Consider the following 17,855-nt stretch of genomic DNA (forward strand, 5'->3'; position numbering starts at 1 on the left):
TGTGGCAGCCTTCCTTAATGTGGCCCACAGCCCCGGAGGTCTTCTGTGGCTTGTCATTTCCTGTCTCTCCAGGAATCCTCGTAACTCTGAGTATAGCCTTCATTTGCTTTCAGGATCCACTTACCCTTATTTAACTCACTGACAAAGCCTCTTTCTTCACACAGGGATTGCCTGTTTTCCCATGATCCAAAGGGGTTTTTTTTCTTCCTTTTTAGTCCTGGCCCTACTCCCATCTCACCTGCCTTGGGACAGTGCTTGCTTTGGGCAGTAGCTTTTCAGACAGCATGTCTTAAGGATCCCCTGAAGCCACTCTTGGTATTCCTTAGAGCCATGACAAGTGTTTCAGCAGCCTCTGAAAGTTTCCACCCCAGTATATTAGTTTGCTAGGGCTGCATTAACAAAGTCCCACAAACTGGGTAGCTTACACAACCAAAGTTTATTGTCTTGCAGTTCTGGAAGCTGGAAGTCCAAGATTAAGGTGTCAGGAAGGTTGGTTCTTTCTGAGGGATATGAGGGAGAATCTGTTCCATGTCTCTGGCTTCACTTGTGGTAGTTTTTTGGCAGTCTTTGCCATTCCTCCTTGTAGACGCATCCCCAGATCTCTGCTTTCAGCTCCACTTGGCATTCTGCCTCCTCGGGTATGTCCTGACTCTTCACATGGTGTTCTTTTTGTAAGGACACCAGTTGTACTGAATTAGAGGCCCATCCTGCAAATTGATCTTAACTAATTACATCTGCAATGATCCTGTTTCCAAACAAGGTCACATTCTGAGGTACTGAGGGTTAGAGCTTTAACATGTGAGTTTGGAGGACACGCAGTTCAACCCTCAACACCCAGGAGTCTTTGGGTGAGACCAAAAAACTCCGTAGAATCTGGAGGCCTCTTTTCCATGAGCAAAGTAAAGCACCACACAGTCAGTCATTGCTCATAAATCCATTTCAGTCCTTCATTCACTTCATGCTTGATACTGACTGTTTCTGCTGCCAGATTCACATTGTCACCAGTAACCACTTGTTCACCACTCTCTAGGGCATTTTGTGACTGTAGGAATGATTAAGAAATATGTGCAACTGATTCATTAACTCTAAATTGGTGAATATTAGATCTTTTTTAAAAGTGAAGCCTGCTAAGAAAAAGTTGTATCCATGGCTTACATGTAATAACTATTACATCCTGATGAAAAAGAACTATAAGTTGGTTGACTTTTAAAATGCTCTGGAGAATACCACGGGCAGTACAGACAGGGGTTGGAGGAGTGTGTGTGTGAATGTACATGTGCATGCAGTAGCTTATAATAAACAAAAATCACCAGACTCCTCCCCAGCCTTGCTGCAGGGATTAAGCCTTCCCTTGGGCACGCAGGGAATAGCCTGCATATCCTCACTCTGGCTGTGGCTACCTCCTTTCAGCTCCCTGAGTTGCTGACCCCTTCCCCTCCTAAGAGACAGCTCTGTTTCAAAAGATAAACACTAGTAGTTACAAGGAACTCCAGCAAAAAAGTCAAGCAAGCCTCCCAGTTATTGTCTCCCAGACGATCTTTGTGGATGAGGCATTTCCAACCCTGGCAGTTACAGCCTGAGATGTGAGGGCAATGATGGATCTTCATAAGGGTCGGGGTGGGTCAAGGAGCTGATGAGGATTGAGGACTGTCACATGTCTCCTCCCTTCTTTCCAGGGCACCCCACCTCTGAGAAATCCCAGGGACTGAGGAGGCGCTCAGCTAGTGTCCTCTATGTGCCAAGCTGCCAGGCAGGCTGCTAGCTTGCTGGGAGGCAGCAGGCAGCTCAGCACTGAGCTCCTCTGTGCCAGATCAGGGAGCTGTCGGCTCAGCACCCACGCCTTGCGCTCCAGCTCTGGGCAGCCCCTGGTGGGCTGGGGAAAGGCGACAAGCTTGGTTCGTGACTGCAAGTTGACTTTCTTTCACTGTTGTTGCCGGCAGAATACGTACACCAATGCTGACAAGCTCCTAGAAGCAGCGGAACAGCTGGCGCAGACTGGGGAATGTGACCCAGAGGAGATCTACAAGGCAGCTCGACACCTGGAGGTGCGCATCCAAGACTTCGTGCGCAGGGTGGAGCAGCGGAAGCTTCTCCTGGACATGTCTGTTTCCTTCCACACACACACCAAAGAGGTAAGAGCAGCTAGTGGAGAAGGGGCATTGGTTGGGTCGAGTTGTTCTGGCAAGGGTTAGGTTGGTTTCCTAGTGTAATGACCCTCAAGGTATGCCCAGGGTCCTGGATGGTCTAAGGGTTACTAGCCACTTAAGTGTGATGATATTAACAATTTGCTCCTGATAGCCTATATTTAAGTCTCAAACAATTTGGGGCAAAATTTCCTCCTCATCTCTGGTGAGGAGGGCACCACAGAGGCAGGTGGTTTCTGGAGTGTCCAAGAGCATTCAGTCCTCAGCTGGAGAAATTTAGGAATCCCTGGTGTAGAAATAGTCACTAGAAGAGGAAATGAGGATCAGAGACTCCCATTCCACCACATACCCTATTGCTCTTGGTTGCTGTTTCCTGTGGGAGATCTGGGTCCTGCACAACTTGGATCTTCTTTGTTGCCAACAAGAAACATACAGAGTTTGCAAGTATGTTATTGTATTGTAAAAAGAAGACAAGATTAAATCTTCATCATGAGCTCTGCTACAGAGTGATATTAAAGTGAGTTTGTCCTCACCTTGCCTTATTGTGGAGTGACAGCCTGTGAAGGAAGGGGTGTGGGCACTGAGTTGCCCTCCAGAGAGGAGGAAGTGAGCTGGGCTTAAATCTGACCGAGTTAGTCAAGAAGTGGAGACAAGAGAGGAGAGGATGGATTGTTATGTTGCTGGCAGGGCAGGGGTGCCCACAGAGAGGAAGGTTGCAAACCTGCTATTGCTTTTCATTTTTCATTCACATGGGCATTCTGAAATTGAATAAGTAGTCAGTGAGGAGGCACATTTAGCATCTTCTCTAACAACACCCTTGGCAGATAAACTCATTAGATACATGCATGCTTGTGTTCCTGCAGGAATTCATTTTAATGGAGTATTAATTAAAGTTTGATTGCTGTGTAGGAAAAAAATTAACCCTACTTAATTAAGTTGAGTTTTGAAATTGGAAATGCATTAAGAAGTCTGGATATTACTACTTCACAGGATTTCTGACACTTTGTGGGAATGAATGCAAATCATTGCACTGCCTATCAGAAAAAAAAAAACATGAAAAGATAATGTTTTCTAAACTGAGATTCCCCAGGCAGATGAAGGGCTGGCAAGCTCCCCGAAGCTGGCTGTGCTTCCTCTCCCTATGACCCACAGCCACTCTCTGATGAGTGTCTATGAAGCAAGGGGATTAGTTTTAATCCAGGTTTTCCTGACTGGTTGTCTGCTTGCTTGTGGCTCACCCTGTTCTTAATAATGGTCTCAGCAACCAAAGGCATGTGTATTCTCCTTTAATTATGAGCCTGCTGATGGTAGAATGGAGCATGAATGAACAGCAGTCATATTCCTTGGGCTGCCGGAGGACTGGCTGTCCAGGGAGGGGGTGGACTAGGTCAGTCTCCATGGAAGTGCCACTGCTGAAAGGGTGACCATGGCTTCCAATAGCCCTTTCTAGCTACATGTCCCACCTTCTGCACATGGATCTAGGAGGCTCAGCCTCTAGTTCAGATTCTGCTGCTCTGGAGCTCTGTGATCTTGTGCAGATCACGGTGCCTCTGGCCCTGGGTAGCCACATCCATAAAATCATGCAATTGGACTTAGTGGCCCTAAAACTCTTGTGGTTCTAATGTGAATTCAAAATTTATTTCTTGGGTGGGGCTGGGTGAAGGTGGAGAAAGGAAGAAAAAGCAGGAATGACTGTACAGCATAAACAGTAAAAATTTTTTAAAGACTTTTTTCTTTTTTTCTTTATTTGATATTTACAATTACAGTAATTAATAATAGTAGTAATTAAGCCTGAAATATTGTGGGTGATCTACCTAGCCTAAGATTTGGTGCATTGTAAGTACTCAGTGTATATTAGTATTTTTTTAATTGAGTACCTCATGCTTGCCAGATACATATTATTACATGCAATCCTCGTGGCAATCTTATGATAGAGTTTATTAAACACATTTTCAAGTAGGGGAACTAAGGCTCAGAAAAGAACTTGTGTAAGGTTACAGAGCTTCTCAGTAGTACAGAGATTTTACCTGTCTTTCTAAATACTGTGCCCTTGTTCTGAACTGCTACCCCACACCCTACAGTCCTCTTTTTTCCTTTTGTATCTCCTTTCTGCTCTCATTCCTTTGTCTTACTTTTCTTTTTGCTCCTTACATTTTCAAACCCCAAAGCAGGGGCTTGATGGGGAGGGTAGACCGTAGCTGAGAAATGTAAAGTGTTGCCGGGGTTGTGGTGTGGGAGCTAGGAATAGTCATTGACCATTGTTTCTAATGTATCTCTCAAACCTTGTTAAGGTTGGTCCTCTTTGAACCTGTGACTTGTTTTCACACTGAGGCTCAGCTCATAAAATCACATTTCATATGAAATAGTACTAAAGGGAGCAGCATAATACTAGGGAAGGTGAAGAAAGAGAACAGGAACTAAAGTATATTTAACACCTGTGTTATTATCTATCTAATCAATAGCCATAAGAATTATCATTTTATTCCAATTTTACAGATCAGAGAAATTAATAATCTGCCTGGGGTCTTGTAGCTAGGATGTGGTAAATGTAGGAATTGACCCTAAATCTTTCTGATTCCAAGGCCCATGCTTTTTCTCCTTTGCTACACAGACTTTTACATAAAGGCCAGAAAATAGAAACTGGGAGGAGCTTTCTCCACAGGAGAAAACAGGAGGCTGTCAGGAAGTAACACAGTCTCTATCAGGATCCCAAAGTAGGAGAGAAATTAGGAGCAGTCTTGCCAGGATGCAAAGGGGTGTGTGATTGTGAGGATCCTTCTCTTCAAGAGATCTGTAACTCATCAGTCAGCAGATTCTGACTTTTTTTTTCAGGATGGAAAGAAAAGCATCATTTTGAGTGGCTGTCAGGGAAGAGCTGTTTATAAGAGCCAAACAGGACTTTATATCTGTATGCCCCCTCCCGATTACCTTCCCACCCCAAAACTAGATGTCTGAGGCCACTGTTAGGCAGAGTAGAGAGTAAGACTTGTGTGTGTGTGTGTATGTGCACACTTGCATTCTCTTAATAATGCACTCAGGTTTCCCACGCATTAAGTACAGCAAGGTGTTGGATGTTAGGGAGATCTGAATTCCAGATCTAGATCTTCCCTGGGCATGTTATGTGCACTTGGGAAAATTACTTAATCTGTTACTTTGTGATAATTGTCATAATGATTATTTCAAAATTAAGTAGTACAATACTAACACCACTTTTTTGCCTGGTAGAAAACTTCCTCCCAAATTTATCCTTAGAGCATCTCTGAAGTAGGCTTAATAAGGAACTTAAGGACTCAACTCAGGCGTCATTTTTTTTTCCTTGAAGTTCTTCCCTGGTGCTCCTAACTTCCTACCATGTACATACCTCCTTTGATGGTGCAGGGATCGCCCTAAGCTCTTTCTTCTTCATTAAATCTGAAGTGCTCATATGTGGAGTACACATACGTGTTTAGATGTATAGATACAGATTCTACTGTACATTTCTGTCACTATGTCTGATGCACAGAGATGCTGAATAAATATTGAACATGTTTCTTGACAATGGGAAGCTGCCATTTCACTATAAAAGAAAAGAAAAACTGGGGGGATGAAAGAAGAAAAGCCCACTCAACAAGATGTTTTATCTACTCTAGTTCTTTGACTTGACCTCTGTGGACAATGTATATAAAAGGGAGTGGGGTGGGGAATCTGAGTTACCTATGGGAGGTTTTTTCCAGGACCTGCGTAGTAAGCAGAAATGGATTGCTAGGTAGGCACACATGAGCATCCTTGGGCAGTCTCATGCAGAAGGAACCCCTGTGGTGTGATCTTTCCATATTCTACTTGGTACCTCTCAAGAAGCACCACCTCTCAAACCCTAGTAAGTGTGAGTCCTATTCGATCCCGGGCCTAACGACTTTGGGCTCCTTCCTCTTGACTGCATGCAGGTGTGTCCAGCCTTTTGGCATCTCTGGGCCACATTGGAAAAAATGTTGCCTTGGTCCACACATTAAATACATTATGACATGTAATCACAAAAATATCTCATAATGATTTAAGTAAATTTATAATTTTGCATTGGGCCATATTCACAGCCACCCATGGGCCACAGGTTGGATGCCCCTGCATCTATAGGCAAACTTCTGGCTTTTTATTCAAGATAAGGTCAGTAGCCTAATCTACAAGTCTGTTAGGGTATTTTAAGTTGCTCTGGTTGGTTTTTCCTCTTACAATAAATGGAGTGAATGGATGGTCTTCTGCTCAGTTTCATTAGTGGCCATGGGTGCTATTGGGGTTGCTGATAAATATTGTTGTAGACTCTTCCTGCCTAGATATGGTTAACTCCTTCCTTCTTTCCTCCTTTCTTTTCTTCCTTCCTACCTACCTACAGTTATTTGCTCAGTTTTTGCATAGCACCAATGTTAATAGAATGTCATTGTAGGATGTAACTTGGAACGAATTAAAGCCCCCTTTATAGGAGATTTCTGAGCAGGAACTGAGTATCCATCTTCATAAATGATTTAACCTAGACTTCCTATCGCTCCCCAGGCTGAAGTTCATATTTTACTTTTTCCCCACTTCCTACCTCAAAAGATTTACTCTAATTAGCATCAAAGAGAAGACAGAAGAAAGATATGAAAAAGATATCCTCCAGGCTTGTTTATTCTGCAGATTGAAGAGTCTGCTTAATCCTGTTGGCCCTGCTCTGTGAATTCTTGGTGACCAGAGGAGTGTGGATGGAGAGTTAAAACCGTATAACCATTTCATTGCAGTGTTGTTCATAGTCTTGAGTAATTAGAAACCATCTTAATTTGCCATATTGGGTGATTCATTAAGCAAATTCTATATAGTGAAATATTATACAGTCATTATAAATTACCTTGTCAAAGATCATAATACATATAAAAAACTATTTCCAGCATGACTACAATTTTGATCACATATATAGAATAAAGACTAGAAAGAAATGTACAAAGAAGTTAATGTTATGGGTGATTTTTCTTTGTATCTTTTTGTTTTGTACATTTATTTATTATTGTTGTTGTTCAAGTACAGTTGTCTTCATTTTCAACCCCCACAACCCCCACCCCACCCATCCCCGCCTCCCACCTTTGATCCTAGCCCCTCTGGCTTTGTCCATGTGTCCTTTATACATGTTTCTCAATGGCCTTTCTCCTATTATCCCCTATTCTTCAGTGATATTTTCAGTTGAAAATTGGAACCAGTCCCAGTAAGTATTATTTTACAAAAATAAAACTTTGTCTACACTTAGAAAAACAATGTGATTTTTTTTAAAAAAAGGTGATAAACATGTGCTTGGGATCTTCTTATGTGTCCAGAGCCTCAGCTGTTAGTACATATTATGTTGAACTTTCAAATATCTTCTTTTGTCCAGGGACAAGAAGGCAGCTGGTTGTCGGCTGGTCTGGAGGGGTAGAGAAGACAAAGGAGAAGCATTTACCCAAGTTCCCCCTTTTTTTTCATTCAATGAAAAGACATTTGTAGCAAGTATCGTCTGCTCTTCAGAGATTTTCCAGTCAGAATTCTCTTTCCTCCTTACTCTGTGTCCATGTAAATGCTATAATTGCAGGGCTTTCAAAATATCAATTTTTAGATATTTTTGTAATAATAATGTGAAAGTCAAGTTAGCAAAGGAATGTGGCCAAGATAATCAACATTAGCCCTTTACAGCCCTGGCTGGCGTAGCTCAGTGGATTGAGCACGGGCTGCGAACCAAAGTGTCGCAGGTTCGATTCCAAGCCAGGGTACATGCCTGGGTTGCAGGCCATAACCCCCAGCAACTGCACATTGATATAAAAAAAAAATTAGCCCTTTACTAAATGGCTTAATTAAATGCCCATTTCCGTTTGTTCATAACCTTGATAAGTCATTCTTCCAGTTATTTCCTGCCCAAATAGGCTCACACATGTCCATGCACACTCACACTACACATACTGGACACTCACACATGCACATGCTCCCCTAACCACCCAGTCTAGAACCAAAACTAGATCAGTCTACAAACGGGATTGATGGCCTCAGACAGCTTCATTTACTGTTCCAGTTGTCAGACTGTTGTGGTGTATATTTAAGAAATAAAAGCTGGTAGTTGATGCCAAAGAAAAACAATCTCTTCAAACCGAGGGAAGGGTGGTTTGCCCTGTGGCATCGGTGCTCCTTTTGACACCTGTAGGAGTCAATCTAGTGTCCAGCACAGTGGCAGCCTGAGCTGCACAAATGCAACAGGCAATCACCAGAAGCCTTGTGATTTCCCTACCCCTCCTAGTTTCTCCCTCCTTGTCCTCTGCTTCCTGCCTTTCCAGTTGTCCTTTTCCCAGGCTGTCTCACTATGTAAGCACAATGGGGTCCATGGGCTAGCCCCTCCTGAACTCACTGCTTTCACTATTAGAGCTAATATGTAGGGCATTAAAATGCTCCCTTAATTCTACCCCTGCCAAGTTTCTGGAAATTCTCAAATTAGGCCCATTCTTTTGGACGTAGGTATTTCTGGCCACAACCATGTGTTCTCTGAGAGAAATAACACATACAGCCATCTGAGTGCGTATACCGGCATGAACCAAGCAGACATTGCCAAGCAGAGCGCAGAACCCTGCACAAATGGGTCACAGCGCAAGTGCATTTGGTCAAGAAGAGAGGCTCTGGAAGTGGCTGAAACATGAGATTCTTTCTGGGGAGCAGATGGGCTGATGGAGAAGGTGCAGTGCTAACATATTAGACCAGCGATTTTCAACCAGTGCGCCACAAGAAGTTTTAGAACAGGCAATACCTGACCATTTAGTCAGGGGCACTGACCTCTTTTTTCTTAGACTGTCAAATAAAAAGATGTCTTGGTGTCAAAGCTGTGACTGTGGTTTTCAGTTTAGAGAGGCACTTCTATTACTGCCTTCTTCTTTATATCAGTTTTGAAGAGAAACCATAGCATGTTAGAGCCAGAAGAGATTTCAGAGACAAGCGAGAGGAGCCACGCACGTACACATACACTCACTTCACTTTAAATGTGAAGTCATTGAAGTAAAGTAGTTTTCCCTGGTCGCAGAACTAGCCAGACAAGGGCAGAATCAAAAATTATCCTCAGTAAATATCAGTTCTACTTGAGAATTCCTTTCCCTCTGGGCTTTCTGATTGTTTTGTTACAAAAGGGAAAATAAAGAAAGAGGTCACTGACCTTTTTGTCTCTAGTGCATCAATCTCCTTCCCTATTTCTGAGTCAACTTCTGTTCATAACCGGCAATTTGGATGTTTTGCAGATTGACCTTCCTTTCTTTACCAGTCCGCTGACCACTGGGCTGAGCTGCATCTAGTCTTACACTTGGTTGTCTATCTCTTAGCTAGTTTTCCTCAGCAGTAGGTTTTAACTCTACCTCAGACGAGGGTTTCTTTATAATATAATACAATAGAGGAACTCTGAGAATTCAGTTTCAATTCATTTATCAAAGAACGTTTGTAGGGAGGGCACATATTTCTGATATTGACTTCAGAGGAGAGTGTGTATTCTCAGATGTCCCTAGTCCTTTTGTTGATAACTGTGCCACCTCATTTTTATTTGGCAGTTTTTGTCTGTGACTTTCCCTACAATGTAATTGCATGACCCCCTGGACGAGGGAGTATCATGGGTCATGGTGGATTTCCCCAGAAAGGAATGATGCTTTCTTCCCTAGACCTACACTGGAGGTGTTCAAGTTTTCATTAAGGGGTGGGGAGGACATCCAAGTGGTGAAGCCATTAATATAGCTTAAGGGTGGTACTGAGAACAAAATTATCTTAAATAACATAAAACCCTCAAGATACCTAGAAGCCTCTTTTCTATCTCATTCCTGTATCAGTGAGCGCCAGACTTGTCCTAGTTAGTCTTCTGTCTCATTGTCTGTGCTCCACTGAGACATCAAGTTTATTTTTCTCCTCTTAAAGTACTGGCTCCATATGCACAATTTGCATCTCTCATCACATCTCTCTTGCTCCTTCCTTCCTTTGAAATACCTGAACTTTCCAGTCTCTAGGCTTTCCTTAGACATCCTGGGACAAAGTAGCAAAAACAGAAAAGAGGGGCCCAGCTCAACCCAGCATATTGAAGGACCAAATCCATGGTTGACCTTTTACCAAATTCAGATTTCCCCTCTGCCTGCTGGTGGGAACTAGAGATGGCTTGCATCAAAAACATCTTTTAAATACAATGATATCTAGCATTTACTATATGCCAGGCACTGTTTCTAAGTGATAAATAGATATAGATCTCATTTATGTGTGTATATACAAACAGACATATGACACACATACTTGTATATATCAACTTAGTAATCTTTACAGCTTTGTGAGGTTAAGTACTATTATTATCCCCATTACACTGATAAGGAAAACTGAGATACAGCGGTTACATAGCTAATATATAATAGAACTGGAGTGTGAAACTTTTAACCACTATGCTATATTGCTTCTGTATACAACATTTTTTCAGAGAACTCACTACCTCTTAACCCAAGGACTTTAGCACAATGGAAAAATGGTTTTGCTTTCTAGTTAAAATGATAGCCAGAAAGTATAAAGTAGCATTAAACTATAGTGATCAATATACTGAACTTCCTGATTTTAAATAAGTACATTCACACTTGTAGGACTATATATCCCAGCTTGTGTGGTCTGAAAAACTTTTGTTTATTTTCTAAAGAAAATAAACTGAATTACAACCAAATTGCAATCTGCTAAATGATGGGAACACTGAATAATAATTTGGTTATAGGTGTCATCGCAATGCTACGGGCTTATTAATAAGGCTGTATGTTTGTTTAAAGCATTAATAATAAGCAAATCACTCAATCTTCATGATCTCTGAAGTAAGCAGGGTGGTTCTTATTCGTCCCCTTTGGTAGGTTAGGAAACTGAGGCCCAGAGAGGTTCTCACCTGTCTGAGAAGGACATTCATTCTCTGCCTCCAGGGCTTCTTCATCCTGTTACCTCAGCCTCTCCTGCCACATCTAGAGCCTCTGCGGACTAAAGTGCAAGTAACAACTTGTCCAAAATCTAGAGACTATTTTTTCTCTCTTTATTATTTCTTTTCTCACCCCTTATTACAAAGATTATACCATGATTTACCATACCAAACCAAATAGATGAAATAATATTCTCAAGGTGGATATTTACTCATGTTTTTAACTTACAGAATTTTAGAATCAGAAAGTAACTAGCAATTTAATTTCATGCTTTCCCCAATCTAGTTTATACATGAAGCCATGGTGATGACAGGGTATAGTGATTTTATTCAAAGGCACCACAAGTTATGGGAAGAATAGGAGCCAAAATCCCTATCTTCTGACTCCATCTATTAGTTCTTCCTCTCTACGGGGTGTTTTCCTGGTAAAGCCCTGAACTTACCTTGCTTGTTAGCCAGGTGAAGATTCCTTGTTTCTACGCAAACATAGGACTCATCTTTCTTCCATCACTTATGAAAGTGCTCAGTAAGAGTAGTTAGAAGCGGAGTAGTGTGGCAGGCCACTGAGGACCTCGTTTTATTAATATCATGAGGAAGAGCTATCAGTAAAGGAGTTTTCAGTAATTCAGCTAAACTCTTCATCATTTTTGGTGCTCATTCTGTTCAAAACACTACACTGAGCTATTTCCAAGTTGTCTGACTAGTAATGTCATCCTGACTGTGTTCATCATTTCAAATATCATGGGGGAAATGTACTCATACAGAAGTTAAGATAAACTGCATACTTAGCATTCAGATTTCTAACCAACCTAGCAATCCTACAAAGAACAAAATGATTTAACATAGCATATATTTCCTTAATTAATCTTCATTTGATTCTTATTGAACAGCACATTCTTTTTTACTTACTTGCAAAATGATGCTAAGTTGCTAGGAATTTGACACCTGGCTGCTTGGAGGAAGTGTGCAGAGCCCTCCCTTTCCTCCTTTCTGAAAGGTGAAATAAATATTTGTTCAGCTCAGCCTCCCGTTCTTCCCACTCTCTCGACGATGAGTGATCTCCCTGCTCTAAGATTACAAGTTTCCCTGAACCACAAGGAAGCTAAGCCAAGGGTGCTTCCCATCCTTAGGGAATGCAACACTGGTGGAGTAAGCTTAGCAAAGGTGGATAATGAATAAAAATATAGAAACACAAACTGACCCATAAGCTGCTGCTGAGAAGGCCAGTCTAACATTGCACTGAGAGGTTGAAGGTAGGTTGCATGAACCCCATCCAGACTTCCTTGCCCTTGCCTCTGCCCCAGCCCTGGTCTCTCCTGTCTGCCCTGAGTGGAGTCTCTGTTCTCTCCCCACAGTTGTGGACATGGATGGAAGACCTTCAGAAGGAGATGCTGGAAGACGTCTGTGCAGACTCAGTGGATGCGGTCCAGGAACTGATCAAGCAGTTCCAGCAGCAGCAGACTGCCACTCTGGATGCCACCCTCAATGTCATCAAGGAAGGCGAAGACCTTATCCAGCAGCTCAGGTCAGCGCCTCCCTCCCTGGGGGAGCCCAGCGAGGCCAGGTCAGCATGGGCAGTGCTTTCCAGTGTGAAATGCCTCGGACTGGACGCGAGATAAGTCATGTCCTGGTCTTGGCTCAGCCACAGCCAGCTTTGTGGTCTTGTGTGGTCTTCAGTTCCTCCATCTGTCAGTTATAAAAATGCCTGTACCATATTCAACTTGAGTTTAAAATGCAAAAGTAAACAGAAAAGTTCTAATGTTCCAAAGCATTATTTGCCATTCATGATGTTATTCAGCAACCAATAAATAACATAATTACAATAAAAATTAACAATGAACAGAAAAATAAATAATATCTTCATGAAGAAGTACGGCATATTTAGTCATATGGAGAAAGGCCATTATGGAATATAGTGTTCTTTGACATCTGATCTCAGGCTGAACTCCGAACTCCATTGCCCCAGTTGGCAAAATGTGACCGAAATGGTTAGCTTTGGTCCACAAGAATGCAGAGTGTGTGATGTCCCCCTCTGTTCTTCATTACCCACTTATGACTTTTCCACTATTCCTTGCTGCCTAGAAAATGAAAATCCTTCTGCACCAGCATAAACAAACATAACTAATGAGGGAATTCCTGTCTAAAACCTTACATTCATCTAGAATCACCCACACCATTGCCTCCTTTCTGTTGGTATTAATATCCAGCCTCCTGTTCCTGTCAAGAGCACTGACTCCTCAGATTATGTCTCACGGGGCCTTGAGCAAGCCCTCAGCAGCCAGCCCCGTGCCCAGGTGCTGTCTAAATAGGATCTGATGGTGCTAATGATGCCTGCCCACAGGGACTTGTTTCTATCCCAAAATCACTCAGCGTTGGGACTCCTGGCAGCTCTGGACAGAAATAATCTCATCAACAAGTCCCGGGCAAACCCTGGAGCCTGAGGGAATGACTTCAGTTGAGAGGGCTTCCTCCCGCATCAGTTTTAATTAAATAAACAACGAGAACTTACCTTTCAGTGAATGGCCCAGGCATGTTTTTCTGCTGGAAACTAATTATTTCTATTCTAAATATGCACATGAGATGTTCTGAATCTTCCTGTTGCATACTAACAAGACAGCCTCTTTCCCGTGGTCCCCCAATTCATCTTCATGAATATATAACATATGACAATTTTGTCTGCCTACCTAGGAAACTCCACTGTTATTTTTTTTCTCAATAAAATTCCAAATAGTGAGCAGTCACTTAACCTCTCTGGGTCTCAGCTGCTTCACCTGTGTGATCAGGGGCTCACTCTAGGAGGTCTGTCAGCTCTGGAATTTTGTGATGGCTTTATGTTTTCTCTCCAAATACTTTTCACAAGCTTCTGGGGCTGGGTCTATGGAGATGCCACTTGCCCTTAGCAACTGCCAGCCTTGCACAATGCTTAAAGGCAGAAGGCTGCTCAGAGGTGGTGAAGGCAGTGATGTGGCTGATGCCAGTTCCACAAGTTTAAGTTGCATGGATTTCAGAGAGGACCATAGATCTATGACCAAGACCCGCTGGTGACCATTGTTTCCCTCCTAGCCTGACTCTAGCCTGTGCTCTCCTCCCTGACATCAAGACCAGGCAAAGAGAAAAAGAAGTAAATGTGCCCAGGGGGCCTTGGCAGGATGCCTTCCGCACACTGGGGCATACATCTCCTCTAGGTCTGGCTTCCCGTCACCTCTGTAACTCCTAGTGAGTGTGACACTGACGTGGGTGCTGTGAAACATGTCTGAAATTATTCTCTTCCTTCTGGAAGGTGTGTGATGGAGAAAGACTGGGAGAAGCAATCAGAAAAACAATCATATCCTCCCCAAAGCAAAGTCCTCAACAAATGCATCATGCATAGCATTGACTACATTCTTCTATGCTTCACGATTGGGGGTCCTTGCCATGGTGGGGTTTCATGTCAAATAGGCCAGGGTTAGGAGGTAGAATTGGCAGCTCTCTGAATGATAGAGGGAGATGCTCTTGACAAACTGGTCTCATGTTCCCTTCAGAAACAGCCTGAGCTCAGATACCATTGCTTCTGACATGAACACAGGCTAGCTAAGAGGACTGGTTCTCAGAAAGCTTGCTGATGCGAGGATTCAAAACTAATGATCTCCTTCTTGTCCTCTGACATCTTAAATCATATAAGAAATCAAGATGTCACAAGAGAGTGAGTGTGCCCATTTAGTTCAAGTTTTAGGACTCTAGCTTACTTGGGACTCTGTAGAACGTTAACTTCTTAACCTCCAGTTTTCCTATTATAATGATCTCTTTGGAGGTCTCACCACCACCTCATTTCTGAGCAGGTCAGTATGTTTATCTCTTGGTTCCCTCTACAACCTGTCACCTTCCCCCTGGTACTTTGGTATAGACTCTCACTCTCAGAAAGCACACCCCTGCCCCCATCTTCCTGGCCGGATTCATCCTTTTCTTCTAATGTGGACAAACACATTCAGAACTCATTCTCTTTGAAACCTTGTTGCTGCCCCAGACTCTTGTGCCCTACCCTCTACTCTCCGCAGTTGGGCCTGTGCCCCAATCAGCACTTGAGTTTTTTCTTGTGTTTTTTTCAAAATTAATAAGCATTCATGTGCCACGTTCCTGGTCACAGAGCATGTCCACACACACTGTCTTACTTACTAGCAAACTGTGAAGTGAGCAGGGCAGGGATCATTAAGTCTACTTTACAGGAGGCAACTGGGGCTCAGGGAGGTCATTTCCCAGGGCCATCAGCCCATGTGCAGCAGAGTGGGGACTTAATCCAGGCTCACAGCCTCTGGGTCCCCTGCTTTTCTAACTACAACTTGAAGCCTGTGTAATCCCATTAGCCTATAACTTTGGCATAGCTTTATAAAACGGATGAATAATTTTAGTACCATGATCTTAGTTTATTTTAACAACAATCCTGCAAAGTGAAACTAGAAAGAGTTTTTTATTATATGTCCTTAATTTGTCTGCTCTTATGCATTGTGTTTAATGTGTCTACTCTTACGCATGTGTTTGTGTATATTGAAACTCTACATATCTGCATGGGACCATCCCAAAGCAACATTCTGTGCTTTGTAGAGCCCTTTCCTCTCCACTATCTCATTTGATCCTTTTCACAATTCTGTCTAAGGAATAGGAGAGCAGCTAGTCTTACGGCTGCTGTACTGTGAACCCCAAAGAGGATACATGTCTATCTCTGGTTCACCCACTGAGCAGCTAGTGCCTGGCTCTCAGTAGGACTTTGATAGACATCTGTCAGTTGAGTAATTCAACTGATTCACATCCACCTTGTTCAGAAGAGGAAGGCCCCCTGCTCCTGTATCGCTTTTAACATGGCAAGGCCCCTCCCTTCTTTTCTCCCACTCTGCCACAGGGACTCAGCTGTGTCCAACAACAAGACACCCCACAGTAGCTCCATCAGCCACATCGAGTCGGTCCTGCAGCAGCTGGACGATGCCCAGGTGCAGATGGAAGAGCTCTTCCACGAGCGGAAGATCAAGCTGGACATCTTCCTGCAGCTGCGCATCTTTGAGCAGTACACCATTGAGGTAGAGATGGCAGAGGGGAGTGCTGGGGAGGGGGCGTTCGTGAAGAGTGCTGGCAAGGCCTGCAGAATGGGCTGCTGCCTGGCCAAGGGGGCTGCCCCAAGGTCTGGCAAGGGAAAATTGACTGAAGCTTAAGGATACATTTACAGAAATCTATAAATTCACATTGCACCTTGTTATATTCCTCCATCCCTCTCACTTTCACTGCCAAGTAGAGTTTCTCTGTTTTACTGTCTGTCTAGGGATAACTTCAATGAGATGGTTTTTGTTGGTGTGCTTTGGACTCTTGGTATTTTGGTTCCTAAAAGACCATGGAGTTGGCTCTTTGGGGACTGAGGTAGAATCCTTGAATTCTGTATCTTCAAGAGTAGGTAGGTGTTAAAATCGGGTCTCCTCTGATGATGACTATAGATCAGGGATTAGATGACATCACACAGTAGCCAGGAAATCAGGAGCCACAGGAAGGAAGACCTGTATGTATCCTGAGTTTGCTCTCTGCTTATTAAGAAAGTAAGTCTGTGCCCTGCCCAGTGTGGCTCACTTGTAGTAACTTGTGTTGTCCTGTAAACAGAAAGGTCACGGGTTGATTCCAGTCAAGGTACATGCCTGGGTTGTGGGTTCAGTCCCTGTTTGGAGCATGAACGAGGAGCAACTGATTGATATTTCTCTCTCCCATAGATGTTTCTCTTCCTCTTACTTCTAAAATCAATAAGCATATCCTCTAAAAAGAGAAAGAAAGTCTGTGATAAGGCCATTTGGTGGTCATGTCATAGCCTTCTCAGTTCATTCTGAAAAGGTCAGAATTGAGTGTCTGGGTATAATTATGTCCCCCTTGTGACACCTATTAATAATGTCTGTCTCAAATAATATCCTCTTTTTATTATTTTTTGCATTGAAACGTTAACAACTCCAGGGCAGTGAGGTTTCTGGGGTGTGAAGAGTATCAGACATTTAGGTGCCTTGTTTTTCTCAGGGATTGCAAAGGGTCAAATTAAAAGCACTGTCCTCTCTTTGCTCCCAGCTAGTGTGGTGTAAGGGAAATCCAATTCTCTATCTACCATGTTTTAAAACTCATGTTTTGCATTTCAGCCATCTTCTCTGAGTTGGGACTTGTGCATGTCTGGGACTTATCTTTCCAACCGTAGCCTTGGAAACTTTTTTGGTACCGGTTTAGAAGGGAAATGTCTGTTGTTTTTTCTTTTTAATGTTGAAAGCTCCAACATCCCAATCCCACTCAGGACCAGAAAACTGTCCTGGCAACAGCTGCCCTTTGTTTCAGTCCTGAGACCAACAGTGTTTACATTTAGAATCAAAACTGTGAAAGAAAAGCAGTCCTTGCAGTCGCTTCCTCTCAGACGCCCTTTCTCTTCACATTGCACACCTCCACCCGCCTCCCTGGAAGCCACTGCAGTTTCTTGCTTCGAGATTTCAGGTTCTAAAAGGTTCCTTCTGGACAGTTTATGGGACAAAGGGAAAGATAAGTCTAGATATGACTATCCTTCTAACTTATTCCATAACTTTAGGTGAATGATTTATACTTTTTTATTTTTAGTTTATTTTGAATCTATACTCAAAGGATTTCAGGTAGTAATAAACATATATTGAAAGAACACTTTAAATGCCAGTGGAAAATTAAAGATATTGGCGTGCAGCAAAGAATGAATATGGTGGATTTCATAAAGGCAGGGCAATAAAGAAAGGCTAGAGGGGCTGGGAGTTATTATCCTTTGGTAATTGGGAGTAAAA

General features: G+C 42.8%; 1 protein-coding gene across 19 annotated transcripts in view; it reads left to right on the forward strand.

The window, feature by feature from the left end:
• KALRN (kalirin RhoGEF kinase) overlaps positions 1-17,855 on the forward strand; it is a 698,826-nt gene that overhangs the window by 371,835 nt on the left and 309,136 nt on the right. For 15 of the 19 annotated variants that reach the window (XM_045851423.1, XM_045851424.1, XM_045851434.1 and 12 more), the window contains exons 11-13: positions 1,941-2,132; positions 12,420-12,628; positions 15,938-16,112. In XM_045851423.1, coding sequence (XP_045707379.1) covers positions 1,941-2,132; positions 12,420-12,628; positions 15,938-16,112 — 576 coding nt within the window. The remainder of the gene's footprint in view (positions 1-1,940; positions 2,133-12,419; positions 12,629-15,937; positions 16,113-17,855) is intronic. The other 4 variants (XM_045851432.1, XM_045851433.1, XM_045851442.1 and 1 more) reach the window with 1 other exon arrangement.

Source organism: Phyllostomus hastatus, unplaced genomic scaffold (assembly GCF_019186645.2).
Source record: "Phyllostomus hastatus isolate PE091 unplaced genomic scaffold, TTU_PhHast_1.1 phas_contig_86, whole genome shotgun sequence".
In the NCBI taxonomy this organism is placed as follows: Eukaryota; Metazoa; Chordata; class Mammalia; order Chiroptera; family Phyllostomidae; genus Phyllostomus; species Phyllostomus hastatus.